Source organism: Chanos chanos, chromosome 16, assembly GCF_902362185.1.
Source record: "Chanos chanos chromosome 16, fChaCha1.1, whole genome shotgun sequence".
Taxonomy (NCBI): Eukaryota; Metazoa; Chordata; class Actinopteri; order Gonorynchiformes; family Chanidae; genus Chanos; species Chanos chanos.
In genome coordinates, this window is record NC_044510.1 from 5,447,824 (window position 1) to 5,464,013 (window position 16,190).

General features: G+C 42.4%; 2 protein-coding genes across 3 annotated transcripts; one reads left to right on the forward strand and one right to left on the reverse strand.

The window, feature by feature from the left end:
• Positions 1-6,005: 6,005 nt before the first annotated feature.
• Positions 6,006-11,484, forward strand: rcn3 (reticulocalbin 3, EF-hand calcium binding domain). Of its 2 annotated transcripts, none has more exons than XM_030793220.1 (8): positions 6,006-6,067; positions 6,584-6,804; positions 7,079-7,272; positions 7,702-7,874; positions 8,038-8,098; positions 8,266-8,357; positions 8,716-8,823; positions 11,248-11,484. In XM_030793220.1, exons 2-8 carry the CDS (start codon positions 6,587-6,589, stop codon positions 11,353-11,355), a joined length of 954 nt encoding a protein of 317 aa, XP_030649080.1. In that variant the 5' UTR covers positions 6,006-6,067; positions 6,584-6,586; the 3' UTR covers positions 11,356-11,484. The 2 variants fall into 2 exon arrangements, with proteins under 2 accessions (XP_030649080.1, XP_030649081.1); XM_030793221.1 differs by lacking the exon at positions 11,248-11,484 and adding an exon at positions 9,449-9,669.
• Positions 11,485-11,580: 96 nt separating this feature from the next.
• nosip (nitric oxide synthase interacting protein) lies at positions 11,581-15,489 on the reverse strand. The gene is made up of 10 exons (XM_030793222.1): positions 15,468-15,489; positions 15,092-15,180; positions 14,720-14,825; positions 14,512-14,593; positions 14,082-14,217; positions 13,729-13,883; positions 12,668-12,784; positions 12,362-12,432; positions 12,135-12,243; positions 11,581-11,914 (listed from the first exon to the last, which is right to left on the reverse strand). Exons 2-10 carry the CDS (start codon positions 15,159-15,161, stop codon positions 11,843-11,845), a joined length of 918 nt encoding a protein of 305 aa, XP_030649082.1. The 5' UTR covers positions 15,162-15,180; positions 15,468-15,489; the 3' UTR covers positions 11,581-11,842.
• Between the last annotated feature and the right edge of the window lie 701 nt (positions 15,490-16,190).

Below are 16,190 nucleotides of genomic sequence, written 5' to 3' on the forward strand. Positions count from 1 at the left end.
CATTTCGCTTTTAGGTCAAAGAACGATCCAATCCTGTCGACATTAGCTCCTGTTCTGAGTAACTGACACAGTTTGGAACATCAGCGGAAAAAATGATAAAACAGTAAGAGATGTCAGTGGTGAAGCTATTGGTCCTTAAGTATGAATTGTTTATTGACATCCTGAAAAAAATTCTCTTTAAATATTATTTTTACTCAGTTTTTCTTTTTACTCTAGCTCTCTGTCTTTTTTATCTTTGGGTCTTAGTGTGTCGTTCCCGCTCTCTCTCTCTCTCTCTCTCTCTCTCTCTCTCTCTCTCTCTCTCTCTCTCTCTGTAACCTGTGGTTAGTGATGGAAAAGGATGCAAACTCACCTAACGGAGGAGTGGATGCCAATGAGAGGTGTTCAAACTCGTTCCCTATGTCCCTTTATCACTCTTTTCTCATCCCTTGCTTCTTGCTTTTGGTCCCTCGCTTTGTTGATGGCAGACTGTGTATGAGAGAAAGAGAGAGAAAGAGAGAGAGAGAGAGAGAGAGAGAGAGAGATGAAGAGAGTTAGACAGGGCGAAAGAGAGGAGAAGAGGGAGGGGGGAGTGGGCCACAGAGAGAAATGCATCTGCAGGCACTCTAGTCCTTGGAGCAATGGAGAGAGAGAGAGAGAGAGAGAGAGAGAGAGAGAGAAAGAGGGAGGGAGAGAGGGATGACACACAGACTCAGTGTCAGTGTCAGGTCTGGACTTAATGCCAGGAAAAGGGGTGATGAAGTGAGAGAGAGGGGTGGAGACAAAAAAAAGGAGTAAAAAAGACGTAGGAGGAGGACTACAGATCACCTATAGCTATTTCTACGGCAGCCAAAGGAGAAATGTTCTTTTCGTGGTTCCACATTGACTTTCCAAAGTTGGTCTCAAATGCTGAAAACCATTGCCTTGACCTTTAAAATGAACAACAGAGAAAGTCAAGAATGAAATGAGATACTGGTTATATACACTGACTGATGGGCTATACATAGCCTGAGACACAATAATACTATACAATAACATCAAGTGACATAACTTAGTAAAAGCTTTTGGGCCCTAAATAATCAAACGCAAGTAATAACCATCACCTGACAACAATACTGCGAAGATTCAATGATGCTGAAACTGTTCAGTTTTGAATAAAGCTTAAAGCAATGGAATTACATGCAAATGATTGCACTAATGTTCACATGAGATTGTCAACCAGATCCATGCAAGTTCAACATGCAAACACAGTATTGGCGTTAAACCGTGCTGCTCACATGTAAACCTCAGCGTGTGTTTGTGTGTGTGCTCGTCAGAGAGAACACAGACATACATGGAGAGAGAGAGAGAGAGAGAGAGAGAGAGAGAGAGAGAGAGAGGGGGAGGGAGGGAGGGAGGGAGGGAGGGAGGGAGAGACACATGTCAGGCTGTGTATGCCATGTTTTCGATCTGCTACACTTAAGTCACAATCCTGACGCTACATTTGCATATTTTATTGGATTAGCTGGAAAAACCAAAGACTGTGTGACACGCCAAAATGTAAAAGAAAGAGGCAGACAGACAGAGAGAGAGAGAGAGAGAGAGAGAGAGAGAGAGACAGAGACAGAAACAGAGACAGAGACAGAGACAGAGACAGAGACAGAGACACAGAGAGACAGAAAGACAGAGAGACAGAGAGACACAGAGCATCTGAAGAAGTTTCAGTGTGCAAGAGTAATTACTGACTACCATAATACTTCGTGTATGGGTTGAAGATAAACCCTATCACCGCGATTCATGAAGTAAGTCACATAACCCAGGTTAACCTTCTGAGTGACCAGTAGTCTAACTATTGAAGCTGGTGTCACAGCACAAATGTTTTTTTTCAATATCAAGGCACCCCAAGTCCACCCCAGCAGCGCCGGTGTCAGTCTGGCCAATGGAAATGTTGACCTCAAGAGTTTATTAACTCACCTGTAGCAACAAAACCACAACAAATCTGAATTTCCTTGGTTAACTCTTCAGAATAACATGAACAATCATTGATTGTGAATCATTTTCTAAGATTTTATAGGCTTACTCAGTAGTTCTTTCCCGCTTGTTAAAATGTGCAAGTGTGATGTAACACTACCGTTCTTTGTAACTAATGTCGTTTTCTTGAATTTTGACATCTTGGTATAAGTGCAGTATATTTTTGAGGTGTTGGTGCTAACAGCTGCATCCAGTCTGGGTGTCCTAACCCAACAAAGCACCAGAGCTCCCATCCTATAGAACAGTGATGCTATAACATAGACCCAACAGTATGAAGACTACATAGCAATCACAGGTTACACACACCTAAAGTGTCTCACAAACGAGTTCGAAAAAGGAGTTTTGACTTCAGCACAGAACTTACATAAAGAAAACTTAATTGCAATACAGAGTGAGAAATCAAGGTATATTCTCATAATGTTAGGGATGTAATATGTTCAATAGCTAGAGAGAGAGAGAGAGAGAGGGAGAAGCAGAGAGAAAGGAAAAAGAAGAAGAAGAAGAAGAAGAACACGGAACGAGGGCATAGATGTACAGTACATTTGCAGAAGATGCAGAAGATGAGAGGAAAGGGGGACAGGGAGGGCAGAAGAAAAAGAAATGAAAAGGGGGGGGGGGGGGGGGGGGCGAGGAAAAGGAGGGTGCCAGCTTTATTTATTTCCGGTTGACGAAACTCTCCGCTCCTTCTCTGTCTTGCCTCTCTCCTCCTCCTCCTCCTCCTCCTCCTCCTCCCTTCCCAAATCCCTCTATCCTTACGTCTCTCTCTTTCTCTGTCACTCGCTTCAGAGGAGTCACGGAGAGAGGGAGAGAGACAATGACACGGAAAAGAGAAAGAGGATTTACATACAAAAACAATCGAAGGAGACAGACAGCTGTATCTCTAACTCTTTCTCTCCCTCTGTGTGGTGTGTGTGTGTGTGTGTGTGTGTGTTGGGGGGGGGGGGCTTATTAAAGTATAATGAAGATTGACGGTGTTATTTTTAAACATTGTGTGAATTAATAAAAATGCAAATAAAACCCAGATACATGTGTGTGTGTAACTATTAAGTACTAATAATGTGATGTCCAAACTGCATCTCTTTGTGGATCTGAGCGTGTGTTTGTGTGGTGTTTTAAATTTGTGCTGCTTTAGGGCACATTTTTTCACTGTCTTGTTAGTTCATCCCTGTCACCCTCTCTCTCTCCCTCTCTCTCTCTCTCTCTCTTTCTGCTGGGGGGGAAGGGGAGGAGAGGTCACCATAGCAACAATGCCGGGACAAATTAACATCAAGTCCTTAAAACAAAAACAAGGGGGAACGTACATGTATGAGTGTGCGTGTGTGTAAGAGTGTGCGTGTGTATATGAGTGAGTGTGTGTGTGTGTGTGTGTGTGTGTGTGTGTGTGTGAGTGGCGATAGAGGAGGAGGGGAGTAGAGACAGGGATACACAGATGTGCATTTCCAATTCTCTTGAATGGACCAGCTCACTGTCTGGATAGGTGGGACAATATCTATGTTAATACACTAAATATGAAATATTAATCAACCAACCAGCAATCTTCTCGTCTTTCTCTGTCATCCTGCTCCAACTAACTTTGTTTTTCCTGCCCTCTCCCTGCCATCTCTCTCTCTCTCTCTCTCTCTCTCTCTCTCTCTCTGCTGTTGTGTGCCTTCAGGCAACAGAGTGGCACGTCCTCCCTCCATCCCTGGTTCTCCCCTCCTCTCTCTCTGGCCCTGTCACCTTCAATTGCTCCATGCAAGTAGACACACAGCCTCAGGCAAAGAAAGAGAAGAGAGGGAGAATGAGAGAGAGAGAGAGAGAGAGAGAGAGAGAGAGGAATAGGGGGATGGAGAGAGTAAAAGGAGGATAAGGAGAGACAGAACAGAAGTAAGAGGTAAGGAAAGAGAGCAGGTGTGAGAGTAGAGGTTGTGCAGAAAAAGAGTGAAGGGAAAGAGAAAGACAAGAGAGACAAAAGAGAAGAGAGAGAGAGAGAGAGAGAGAGATCTTTGAGAACATTAGAGGAGACCCTCCAACCTTCACTTCTTCGTTCAGCAGACAGATTTTATACACAGACAGCACAGACACTGGCTCTAGAAAAACCATGAACATATGTTTTGATACAGGGATGGCCAGCCTGCAGCCCACCAATCCCCCCCATTCCAGTAAAATGCCAAATTATGGAAAAAAAAGAAATATTCACAAATGGCACCATATGGGTGGGTGGGTGCCATTTGTGAATATTTCTCGTATTCTTATATCTGATGTACTTTGTATAATTGTTTTGGATTCCCACGCGTGCCAAATGCAAGTAAGCTGTTTCGAGAAAGAAAAAAGAAAACTCTCACCCGTCCTAAATGATTGAGAAACACAACTGATTCTGAGCCGCATAAATCGAATGTTATTGAAATGCATTCATTTGAAAAGGCCCACATAAGGACAGAGGGTAATCAGGGACTTCAAATTTTATTTCTAATACTACTTATATAAGCAAACTTTGACGTATTGGTATATGGCCAATAGTAACACCACCACCACCACCAATAATAATAATAATAATAATAATAATAATAATAATAATAATAATAATAATAACAATAATGACAACTAGCCCATTAACTGAAATCTCAGTGCTGAGCGACGTGGCCTGTAGGTAAAACCAGGTTGGCCACCACTAGTGTGAAACGGTGTCCCCAAAGACCACAGGGTAGTTCATGGCTATTTCCGACATAACGCTAAATATGGAACATGTTGTGATAGTTCAAGGACAGTGTCCCGAGCTCGGGTCCACCAGTGCCTCGGATAACTGTGGGTTATTAACCATCCCGAACCGGTTGCAATTTTGTGATTATTTTAAAATGAACAAAAGGCATTCGACACTATATCAAGCGCAAGGCGTTCCCTTCTAACGCTTCTACTTTTTGGCAAAATAACTGACCCACAGATTCCAAATTTTCAAACCGACTGAACGCTAAAGAGACTTAGATTCCCTGGATCTTCCCTGAGAATTAGGAAAGATAAACCTCTCTGTGCGTTGACTTTGGGATTATTCTCTTTGAACTTCGTGTTAGGGGTTTAATGTAAATGTAATATCTGATTGATCACATATTTGAGTCGGAAGAGCCGTTCGACAGAACAGCAGAGGGTTATAGAAGTAAACGAAAACTAGAAAGAATTCTCTCTCTCTCTCTCTCTCTCTCTCTCTTTGTGTAAACGAACTCGAACTTTCACTATTTCCATAATATTTCCATATACTTGCGTCAGTCTGACAAGGGGCACTTCAAAGGGAATTGGAACCCTCAAAGCGCTCCCGTATAAAAGACGAATGTTGTGTGCTCTCCCTAATCACATCTCGCTATTTAAGGTTTGTGCTGTGTTCAAAGTAGCATAACACCCTCTTCAACTTTTTAACTCTGCGGTCGTGTTCCAGATCATTCTGTAAAACAAAGCCAACTTTGCCCCCAAGTGGTCAAATCGCTAAGTAAATTATTTCGGTTGTGAAAGGTTCTGATTTGTAACGGTCTTCAAACGGATAGTTATTTTTTAACGAGACAAAGAGCATATACTATTAAAAAAGTATATGTACCAGCCCGTACCACACTACGTTTTAGGGAATTATTTTTACTTTTATTAAGCACGAATAACAATGATGTATCTTGGATGCAAGTTTAGGAAACTTTAATTTGCAATAGCCTGCGACAAGTAGACGTTTCTGAACAAACTATAGTTTGTTATAATTTCTCGAATGATAATTTCTCAAACGATGGCTGATGAAAACTTTCGTCAATATCCTGGTTTGAGAAAACTGCCTTCCCCTTCCCTGATAATTTCAGGGCGCGTACATGGAACTTCGGGGTAAACTCAGTGCGCGTTCGCGTGTCAACGTGGCGTTTCACAGCCAGTCGTATGTGTCAAGTCAATTCGTTCCTCCCATTGCTTTGCTTCAATTGGACAATTGTCATGTCTGTCTATTAGTTACGGACATACGTAGCAAGAATCGCACCGCCTTCTTTCCAATGCAATTTAAAGAGGCAGAGTGCCAACGCGTATCCCTAGAAGTTGAGAATAAACGTGTATCTACAGTAGGAGAGGCAGAAAATAGGTAAGTCAATTTTTTCTGTTTTAAACCCTGGAAACCGATGGTAGACTAAACTGCATGTAACCTTCAAAGCACTGGTAAAAGCGTGTTTGCATAGAGTGATGAATCTAAAGAACTGTATTTAACCGTTAAATGTGCGATTCTACTTTTGTAAAGGAAAGATGCAATGTTACTTGAAGCTGTGAATTACTAAGTTACTGGTTTTGCCTGTTTCGTGCCCCCCCCTCCCCCCTCCTCAAAAAAAAATAACTGCTGAAACATATCACGAAGAGAAAAATAGGAAGTATTACGTTTTGTTATGCAGTGTAACTTGTTGCATCTAGGACAGATGAGGTCGCGTTGAGATACGACTTAGTCTCATCATCCTTGTTCCATCTGTTTTACCTCAAATATTTACAGTTGTCAGTGATTAATTTCATGTTTTGAAAGTGAATCATTAAGTCATATTGTCTGCATAGTTTCACTCCTCTCTCTTTCTCTCTTTCCCTCTCTCTCTGTCTCTCTCTCTCTCTCTCTCAGAAAATGCAGCTGCTGCCGTTGCTTGGGACTTTTGCACTGTTTCTAGGGGTTACAGTTGCTGTGCCCGCACAGGAAAAGCGTGTGCATCACCAGCCTGACCTGAGTGACCACGTCCATGACGACGCCCAGGGTTACCAGTACGACCACGAGGCCTTCCTGGGCAAAGAGGAAGCCAAGACCTTCGACCAGCTGACCCCGGAGGAAAGCAAAGAAAGACTGGCGTATGTTCAGTTTAAAGTAGCTTAATCGCTTACGTAAGAATACTTTTGGTTCTTTCGTTCTTGCTTTATCCCCCCCCCCCCCCCCCCCCCCCCGCCCCTCAGTAGCTGCGACCTGTCAGATTCTGGTCTGACTTTTATCTATCACCTTTAGTCCTCCCTTGCCACACCCATGTCTTTACATCATCCTAAAATCTATCAGCCATGGGGACAGATCTGCTACAAGCCACTTCCGCTCTGTAAAACACCGGGTTGCGTTGTGTTTTCTAATAAACAGGAAGATCGTGGACCGTATCGACACGGATAAGGACGGCTACGTTAGCCACGCTGAGCTGCGCCACTGGATCAAACACAGACAGAGGAAGTACATCGAGGAGAACGTAGACAAGCACTGGAAAGACTACGACCAGAACAAGGATGGGAAGATCGCCTGGGCCGAGTACAAGAACACCACCTACGGGTCACATTTGGGTAATTTAAGTTTTTTGGGAGGGGGGGGGGGGGGGTTCTGTGTAAAACATGGATGTAGAACTAATATGAGAATCTTGAAAGACAGGATGAGTAGCCTTGTAAAAGGGTGCAATGTGTGTCTTGGGTTTGCAGGAGCTTGCTAAATGCCAACGATCAAACACCTTGGTAAATAGAGCTAGTGTAGAGTTACTATTTCCATATGTTAAATATTAGTAGAGCGTGGCTATTAGCATGCGCATGAATATTCATTAGGCTTAGAAAAGGTGAGAGGAAGCCAGGAATCCCACTGTTGCTGACTGATGGCCTTTCATGTTTGTGCACGCTCATTATAAACATGACATCAGAATCAACAATATGTTTGCGTGTGGCTTTCTCATGAACTTGACTCATTTGACTGATGGCGATAACTAACGTCTCTTCTCTCCGTAGACGATGAATCTAGCGATCTGGAGGACAGAGAAACGTACAAGGCCATGCTGAGAAGGGACGAGAGAAGGTTCAAGGTAGCGGACCGCGACGGTGACGGAATCGCCACCAGAGATGAGTTTACAGCCTTCCTCCATCCCGAGGAATACGATTACATGAAAGATCTCGTTGTGCAGGTGAGGACTGGAGTGAAAGGGGTGGATGAAATGGTGATGGTGTTGTTGGGGGAAAAGGGGCAGAGGATGAAATGGTGATGGTGTTGTTGGGGGAAGAGGGGCAAGAAAGATGTGAAGAGCCAGAGGTAAAAGAAAAGAGTAACAGCTGCTCTGTCTCTAACAGGAAACGATAGAAGACATTGACAAGAACGATGACGGAAAGATCAACCTGGAGGAATACATAGGTAACTCTACAACTCCTTCTTCTTCTTTTTTTTTTTAAGACGAATGACAGAATTATTGACCCGTTTAATTTCATAAGAATTTAATCTGTAAAAAAAAAAAAAAATCAGAGTTAGTTATTGTATATGACTTAAACGTCAGGACTACCACTCGAATCTTTTTCCCTCAGGTGACATGTTCTCACCTGAGGAGGGAGAGCACGAACCAGACTGGGTCAAGACGGAGAAGAAGCATTTTACAGAGTTCAGAGACGTAAATAAGGTAACGCAACCTCGGTCATTTCAGCTCAGCAAGTCTCTCAATTAAATAGAAAAGTGTTTCCGTTTCCCTTCAGGGCATATTTTACTCTCCCCAAGAACTGTATCAGCATAAGGCCTGAATAAAATGTAATGAGGAAATACACAGACATACTTTTCCCCTCTTTTTATCCTTAATTTTAAATAATTGTGTCATCAAACCAGATCATCTGTCAATGAATGCATGTGGCTTTTATTTAGGAGTAACAGTTAAAACACTTTTGTTTCATCTGCAATGCAAGGACAGTTGTTTTTTGTGTGTGTAGTCTTTCAGCTGGTTCCAGACGTTGGTTCATCATTACTCCTTTTTTTTTTTGTCTTAGGACGGTTTCCTTGACGCCAGCGAAGTTGCTCAGTGGATCCTCCCGGGAGAAGTTGACCATGCCGACAACGAAGCCAAACATCTCATACATGAGACGGACACGGACAGGGTACGAAGCAGCTCTTGCGTCTCTCTCGTCCGTTTGGATGAGTCAGCTTCTTCACGGTCATTCAAACCGTTTACGCTTAACCCTCTGCGTCAGTTGAGAAGCACTGTCGCACTTTGACCTGGTCGTAACACTCTTACCTTGTTGGATAGGCACTGAGCACGGAGGTGAAAAACCTGCCTGCTGTAGGCCTCTAACTTCTCCAGAAATAAATAGTTATTGGCATAAGATTTAGAATTATGAACACGTTAGATATGAAGTCCTTGAGATCTAAATCACTTTGGGATAAATAAGTAAATGCAGCTCTGAGAGAGAGATCATGTAGAATAAGGGTGCATTTCAAGTTCAAGTTTATTCTCTCTCTCTCTCTCACTCTCTCACACACATACACACTCTTAAGTTGTACCATCATCAGTTACTTCAGTTGCTTTTAATACTTTCAGTAATGATGAACAGGTGAAACACTGTTGTCTGAATCTTGAGACATAACTTTTTAATTTGACTTAATTGAATCAATTTCTCTTTCTCTTCTCTCTCTCTCCCTCTGTCCTCATTTACCCTTTGTTTCAATCAATCTCAACGAAATCACAATGGACCTGCCAATCGTGACACGTAATTGTGGGAGCAGGATGAAAAAATCACCAAGAAGGAGATTCTGGCGAACTGGAACATGTTCGTCGGAAGCCAGGCCACCAATTACGGAGAAGATCTAACGAGGAAACACGATGAGCTTTGATATTGTCAAACGTTAGCATGAAATTGGGAGGGTAGATTGAGAACATTATTACTATTAGGAGGGGGAGAGGGCTGAAAAAGGTATTAACAAACTACAGGGAGATGACTGTTACTGTTACTGATACTCTTACAAATGGGGGGGGGGGGGTGGATGGGCGAGGACCAAATATCCCTTCAGACATTCTTGGGTGGGGTCTGTGTTAGAGGAGATGAGGATTGAAGTTTGAAATAGGTCAAAAGGTCAGGGTTCAGAAGTGAAGGATTTGGGAGAAGGAGTCTGAGGAAGCTGAGTTTGTATTTATGCTGTTAAGCAAATTTTTTTTTCTGTCGAACTTATCAAGCACAGAAAGATAAGAGAGTTTACACACACGCGCACGCACACACACACACACACACACACACTCCTTTATCTGAGCCGACAGATGCTCAGATGTCAGCACTGAACACTATGTCAACAGTTGCAGTGAACAGTTGAGAAACATGTAAGCGTGGTCCTCACCATGAACAACGGATAAATGTAATAGAATATCTCAATATAAGCCTCCATCTGTAACAATGGGAGAGATGGCGTTTAGGTCCGTCTGCTGTGAGCCTTGTTTAGAGTCTTGCCTCCTGTCGGTCACCTCAGTCAGTCACCATCCGTAGACTCCACATGAAAGTTTAAGCAAAAGGCTCAGTTTAAAAAGACAAGCTACTAAACCAACTAATATACCATTCAGTTGTTCCCTGCAGTTGACTGTGTTACAATCACAAATATGTGCAGTTTGAGCCGTTACAAGCACAGACATGATCAGACCAGCTTACACACTCCAGTAAAATGAACCCACAGTGTGACGGTATCAGGTATATTACACATTACTCAGATGGAAATATATAGATAAAAAGGAGAGATAGAGATCAATATGGTAGGAGGAGATGAAAGTAAATAATGCTGTTACAATGGTGGACCTTTTTTTTTTCTCTCTGTGAATTCCAAATAAAGCCATGTTGGTTTTTATAAACCGTAGTTCTCTGTCTGCATTTTATCTACCGATTGATCGATCGATCAATCAGTTAATCAATCTGTCTTTCTGTCTGTCTAACTAGCCAGGTATCTGTCTAGATAGATAGATAGGAAGGAACCAGTTAGCTAGCTGTTTTTTTCTTTTTTTTAAATTCCCTTTCTCCCAGTGCCCAATTACCTACAGTCTTTTAGGTTTGTACCTCACATGGCTGCCACCTTGGCTGAGTTAAGTTGAGTATGGGTAACAAAGCACATGACATGTTGGCTATCCTGCTACTCAGCGAGGAAATGTACCACATTTGTGCATGCTAAGAGGACCAAAGCCTTCACCTGAGTTTCTTTTTTTTTTTTAAATACGTGCTTAACTGCTTTCATTGTGAAAATGGAAAAATGAATTTTTTCACCACAGTCATAAGAGTCCAATAATCATGCTCCGTTATACAAGTAATCCATTCATATCCATTTCCATTGCTTAGTGAGTTGTGAAAGCAATACTGTCCAGAATACAATGCTATTGAATAAGTAACAGAATCAATTTTGACCCTTTTTTTGGTTTCCACCTACAGATAAAGGTATTTATTCGATGGCAGGTATGAGAACAAACTATAGGTATTGCCTTTAATCCCTGTCATCTGCTTTCCTTTCTCAATTCTTCAGTCCTCATAAACCCATCCCATCTCTCTTTCCAGGATGGTCTGCTCTCTCTCCCTGAGATCATGGACAGGCTGGACATCCTGAAGGTCAGCACCATTACAGACTTTGGAACCTTGGTAGATCTTGATCATGATGAACTCTGACCTTGTGACCCCTAAGAACCTGTAACCTCACAATAAACCATTGGACGCCAATTTGGTCTTTGACTGCTGCCTTTTTGGAGCAGAATTTTTCCCTAAAGTTGATGTAAATAAATCAGACACGTGAATCTGTTTTTGAGTTTATACATCTGGTCATTTATTATAAAAAAAAAACACAACATGTTTATGAGGGTATGTTCCAGGATTCACAATACACAGTGTGTGTGTGTGTGTGTGTGTGTGCGTGCGTGCGCATGTGTGTGCGTGCGTTTGTGTATTTTTAGGAGACAAAAAAAAGTTCAGTAAACTAACTTTCTGCATAATTCAAAAGAAACGGGTTCTTGCTGAAACAAAACCACAAAAAAAACTGCAAAGAATCTGCAGCCAAAAAAAAAAAAAAATCATATACACATCATATGGCAGTTTGCCTCATCCTTTTATCTTGTCCCTCCATCTGTGCATCTACTCCTCCACTTCTCCCTTTCACGGCTCACGCCTGCATGACGGGCCGGGCCTCTGTAGCCCGCAGATGTACTCCTGATCCTGAAAAGCCAGTGCCCCCCTGGGGTGGAGAGAGCGAGAGACAGACAGAGAGACAGAGAGAGAGAGAGAGACAGAGAGAGAGAGAGAGACAGAGAGAGAGAGAGAGAGAGAAAGAAAACTACACTGAGTAAAATACTTCTGGAACATTTACAAATGAATTCACTTCTTTTTCCCCAAACAAGCTTTCTTCACCACTGTTCTCCACAACTAAAAACACATAAACACAGACACACACTCACCCTCTGTAAGGGAATGATGTCTTTGTCCTTTAGTTTGTCTCCTGACACAGGATCGGTCATGTCTTTATGAATGAGCTTCTCAACACACTCCATAGTTACCACTGAACCCCTGAAAAAGAGAGAGAGAGAGAGAGAGAGAGAGAGAGAGAGAGAGGTGAGAAATAAGAAAGAGAGATTGAGATAGAAACATGTTCGTTTAGCGGGTGAGAAATACTAATTGTACTTACGAGGGTCTGAGGACGGCACAAGGTACTGAATTTCCCAGAGTGTCTTTAGTCACTGCACACACGTATCTGTCCTGAGAGGACCAAAACATTTCAGCACGCTTCTCAACCTAGCCACAATCCTACATCAATATTTTATTAAAAGGATGAAAGACTAAAATAGAACAGATTCAAATGAAGTCTGCGTCTCTGCAGGGAGGAGTAACACAAAAGTAAACATGAGGGTCTGGAAAGAGAGAGAGAGAAGTATGGAAAATGTGAGAAAGAGAAGAGAGTGAGATGGGAAGAGGGGGTGCGTCTTCGACCCACCTGGCGTGTTAGCAGGGCCACCCGGTCCAGACTGGGGTCCAGAGGAGTGAAACGGACCGGGATGAGATCGCTCATCTTCAGTGGACGACCTGACATAGGACACAGCACCGCCTTCGACTGACGCAGAGAAAGAGAGCGAGAGAGAGAGAGGGTGCGTGTGAAAGAGCGAGAGAGAGAGAGTGAGTGTGAAAGAGAGAGAACAGGGAGAATGCATTAAATGCAAGGTAAGGTAATATTTAATGAACAGACACTTGTACAGACACAGAAGGGAAAGGTGACTGTAGTGATGGCTCAGAGAGTTGTAAGAATTCATTTCATGTGCCACGTTACCACAGGCAATACAAGCCACCAGTGACAGAGAGACAGAAGCACATTAGTCAGAGAGAAGGAGAGAAAAAAAAAGCACAGTGACCAAGGAAAGAGATAAGGGAGCACTCTGCATACTCCAAACAGAGACAGACAGACACACACACACACATACACACACACACAGACACAGACACAGAGGGCAGCGTGACCAGCCAGAGGGATAACTGGCAAGAAAAGAACTTTGCTGAAGTCAAAGTTCATATGTGGCACTGAATAAACCTTGAAAAGAAATGGTGAACCAGGGAAAGAGGGAAAGAGAGAAAGAGAGAGAGAGAGAGAGAGAGAGAGACTGAGACTACTCCCAACTACCCCTAAAAGAATTCTACTGGATGACTACTCTGACCATATAGCAGACAGCAGATATCAAGTGTCACTACATTCAACTGAAAACTGTTGTAAATGTGTTTAATCTGACGTAATAATGTAACAGTGTACCAAATAAATAGTCACATAAAACTATTAATGTTGTAAAAAATAATAATATGAAAATGTATAACATATGTGATATATGCATAACATGCATACACGGCATTATGGGTAAGCCTGAGGAGCTTAGAGAGAGACACAGTGACGGAGAGAGAGAGACAGAGAAAGAACGTGACCAACAGTGAAGTGACCGTGTTTGCGTGTCTGGCAGGAGACCCAGTGTAGGATGGTTGATAGCGCGATAAGGGGCCGACAGACACACTCACAGGTTTTTTTAGTAGGGTCGGTTTGGCCTCCGGTGTCAAACTGGGGATCCAGAAACTGGGCAGGGATTTAGAGGATGACCCGGACTCGTCTGTGCTCGTGGACGCCCCAGCAGACCCCGCAGAACCGTTCTGACTGCTCGTCTCTTTGGACTGGCCTATGAACACATCCAAACTCATCAGCTGTCTACTTCTGTCTGAGTTTACACACCTTTTCTAAAACAATATGCGATATGATGTCCAAAATCTTCCAAATGTCTGACAAACATTTATATCCATCTAGAAAGACTGAAGGTCAAGGCCTGTGAAGTAGGAGGGATTAAGGATTTGTGTTTTTAGCCTGTGTGTTGTGCTACCTGATGTGAACGGGTTGATGGGTTTAGATACAATGGTGCTCTCGCTCTTTTTGAACTTCTCTACCCGCTCTCTCTCCTCCGTACAAGACTCCAGCTGTCCCTCGCTTTTCAGAGCCTGTTTCTGCTTCTCGTATGCCTGAGAGAGAGGGCGAGGGCGAGAGAGAGAGAGAGAGAGAGAGAGAGAGAGGGAGAGGGCGAGAGCGAGAGAGAGAGAGAGAGAGAGAGAGGAAACATGAGACAGAACAATGATTAACATCAGTGGCTTAAGAAATGCAACTCTGAGAGTCTGTGGCTTGCAAGTGGTTTAACTGTAACCACAACCACATTTTTTCGTTTTAGATTCTTACTGGGCAACTTTGAAGGCATCAAGGGTTGTTTAATGGAATCATATACATCCAACTCGGGAAATAAACAAAAGCAAAATTTATACCTTCATTTTCTTAGCGATCTCTGTTTTTTGATGGAGAATGTACTCCAAAATGGCTTCTTTTTCGTAGAGGTACCCGTCTGGACTGCAAAACAGATAAATGAACAAATTTAATAAACAACAAGGCAAAGATTTATAGCATAGACCCCTTAGTGTCAACCAAAACCATCAAATGAAGCCAAATAGTTGAGAGTGAATTCTGCACACGTACGTTACCACAGGGTCTCTACAAGGCTGTAAGGAGAGACAGCAACAGTCGAAATCTTTGATCGAATCTTTGCCCAAACGCACGCTCTGCGTTCCGTATCCTGAGGCGGCTGAAATAAAAGCAGAGAATGTCAGTAACACATTTTTAGACAAATCGACATCGGCTTCTGACGGAAACTAGGTGGTTAGGAATTGAGGTAAAGGGGTTTGAAACCGTGGGGCGACTGAATATCGGTCTCAAGTTTATTTATTTATTTATTTTTAATATTTATTTTTGTTGCGGGAGATCCATTCCAGGTAACCTATATAACGAAAGGACCTGCTCGAGACACCATTAAGTAGCTAACGTCTAAGATAACGTTAATTAGCAACTCACCTGTATCTTTCTTTTTCTCATGATACGTGTACACTGCCCCTGCCGTGCAGTTCTTTCCATGTCGAGTCATTGTGTCTTTTGATAGCTTTCTGTGAAAAGTTTTAACTGTGGTGAAGTTGCTTTAGGTATTTTGAAGTTACGTTCCTGCTGTTAGCTATAGAACTATTAGCCGAGCTAAGAAATGACGATGGTTACTCTCTTGTTTGCTAAGCAGTACTGTATAGCAATTTTAGCATGGGTTAGCACGTTTGAATGTAGACATAAAATAGAGTTCAAGACTATGGACAGGGCACACAGAACATTTACATAAAACACACAAAATAGGTTATGAAAACGAATGTCTTAAATTATTTTGAGGCGTGAGATTTTTATTTACCGTGACCGCAGGTGAACCTGGAAGTATACCTAAATGTGATACTCTTTCCGGGTTTCGTTGAATTTTCAAGATAAAAGTCCCCATCATGCTTAACAACGTCGATGCGATCAAATTATGACTTTAGCTTGATTTTCCCTCGTCTTTGAAAATGTAAGTGGGCTTGTGGTACATCAGATTTACTTCATGCATGCAATCGCACACTCTAGCCCACAGCAGTAACCACAAAAAAGAAACTGTACCCGTAATAGATTAGAACTCAGTGGGAATCAGGCTGATCCCAAAAGGACAAGTCCAGTTTACACATGGATGGTATGTAAAGCTGTCTGTTGGCAGTCACATCCACACATAAGGTAGCTCAGATTGGAACACCCCAAATGATCACGGGACAAATTAGATTAGAAGCCAAAAACTGCAGTGAATGGGACCAATATCAGCTTGAAATCCCAAAAGCTGCACATATAGGGTTTAAAGGATTTCTATAGTTTCTACAGATGTAATGATGACATAGCACCTTGATTTGTCTATGAGAGAATAAGTACATTTGCACATATTAAAGTATTACACATATTCAATTAAAATGGTTTATTCTACTAATTAAGCAATAAGCCAAGTCTTAAGAGTAACCCCCACTGCCTGACCAGGACTGCCTAGAAACCAGTTATATCACTGAGTGGACAAAACATGAATGATCAAAAATAAATATCCAGAAAAAATATATTTAAA

Coding starts and splice junctions, on each gene's coding strand:
- rcn3 (XM_030793220.1), top strand. CDS start 6,587: ATGCAGCTGCTGCCGTTGCTTGGGACTTTTGCACTGTTTCTAGGGGTT. Junction 6,805..7,078: donor GAAAGCAAAGAAAGACTGGC/GTATGTTCAGTT, acceptor TCTAATAAACAG/GAAGATCGTGGACCGTATCG. Junction 8,824..11,247: donor ATGAGACGGACACGGACAGG/GTACGAAGCAGC, acceptor CTCTCTTTCCAG/GATGGTCTGCTCTCTCTCCC.
- nosip (XM_030793222.1), bottom strand. CDS start 15,161: ATGACTCGACATGGAAAGAACTGCACGGCAGGGGCAGTGTACACGTAT. Junction 14,218..14,511: donor AGATCGCTAAGAAAATGAAG/GTATAAATTTTG, acceptor CCTCTCTCTCAG/GCATACGAGAAGCAGAAACA. Junction 11,915..12,134: donor ACATCATTCCCTTACAGAGG/GTGAGTGTGTGT, acceptor TCTCCACCCCAG/GGGGGCACTGGCTTTTCAGG.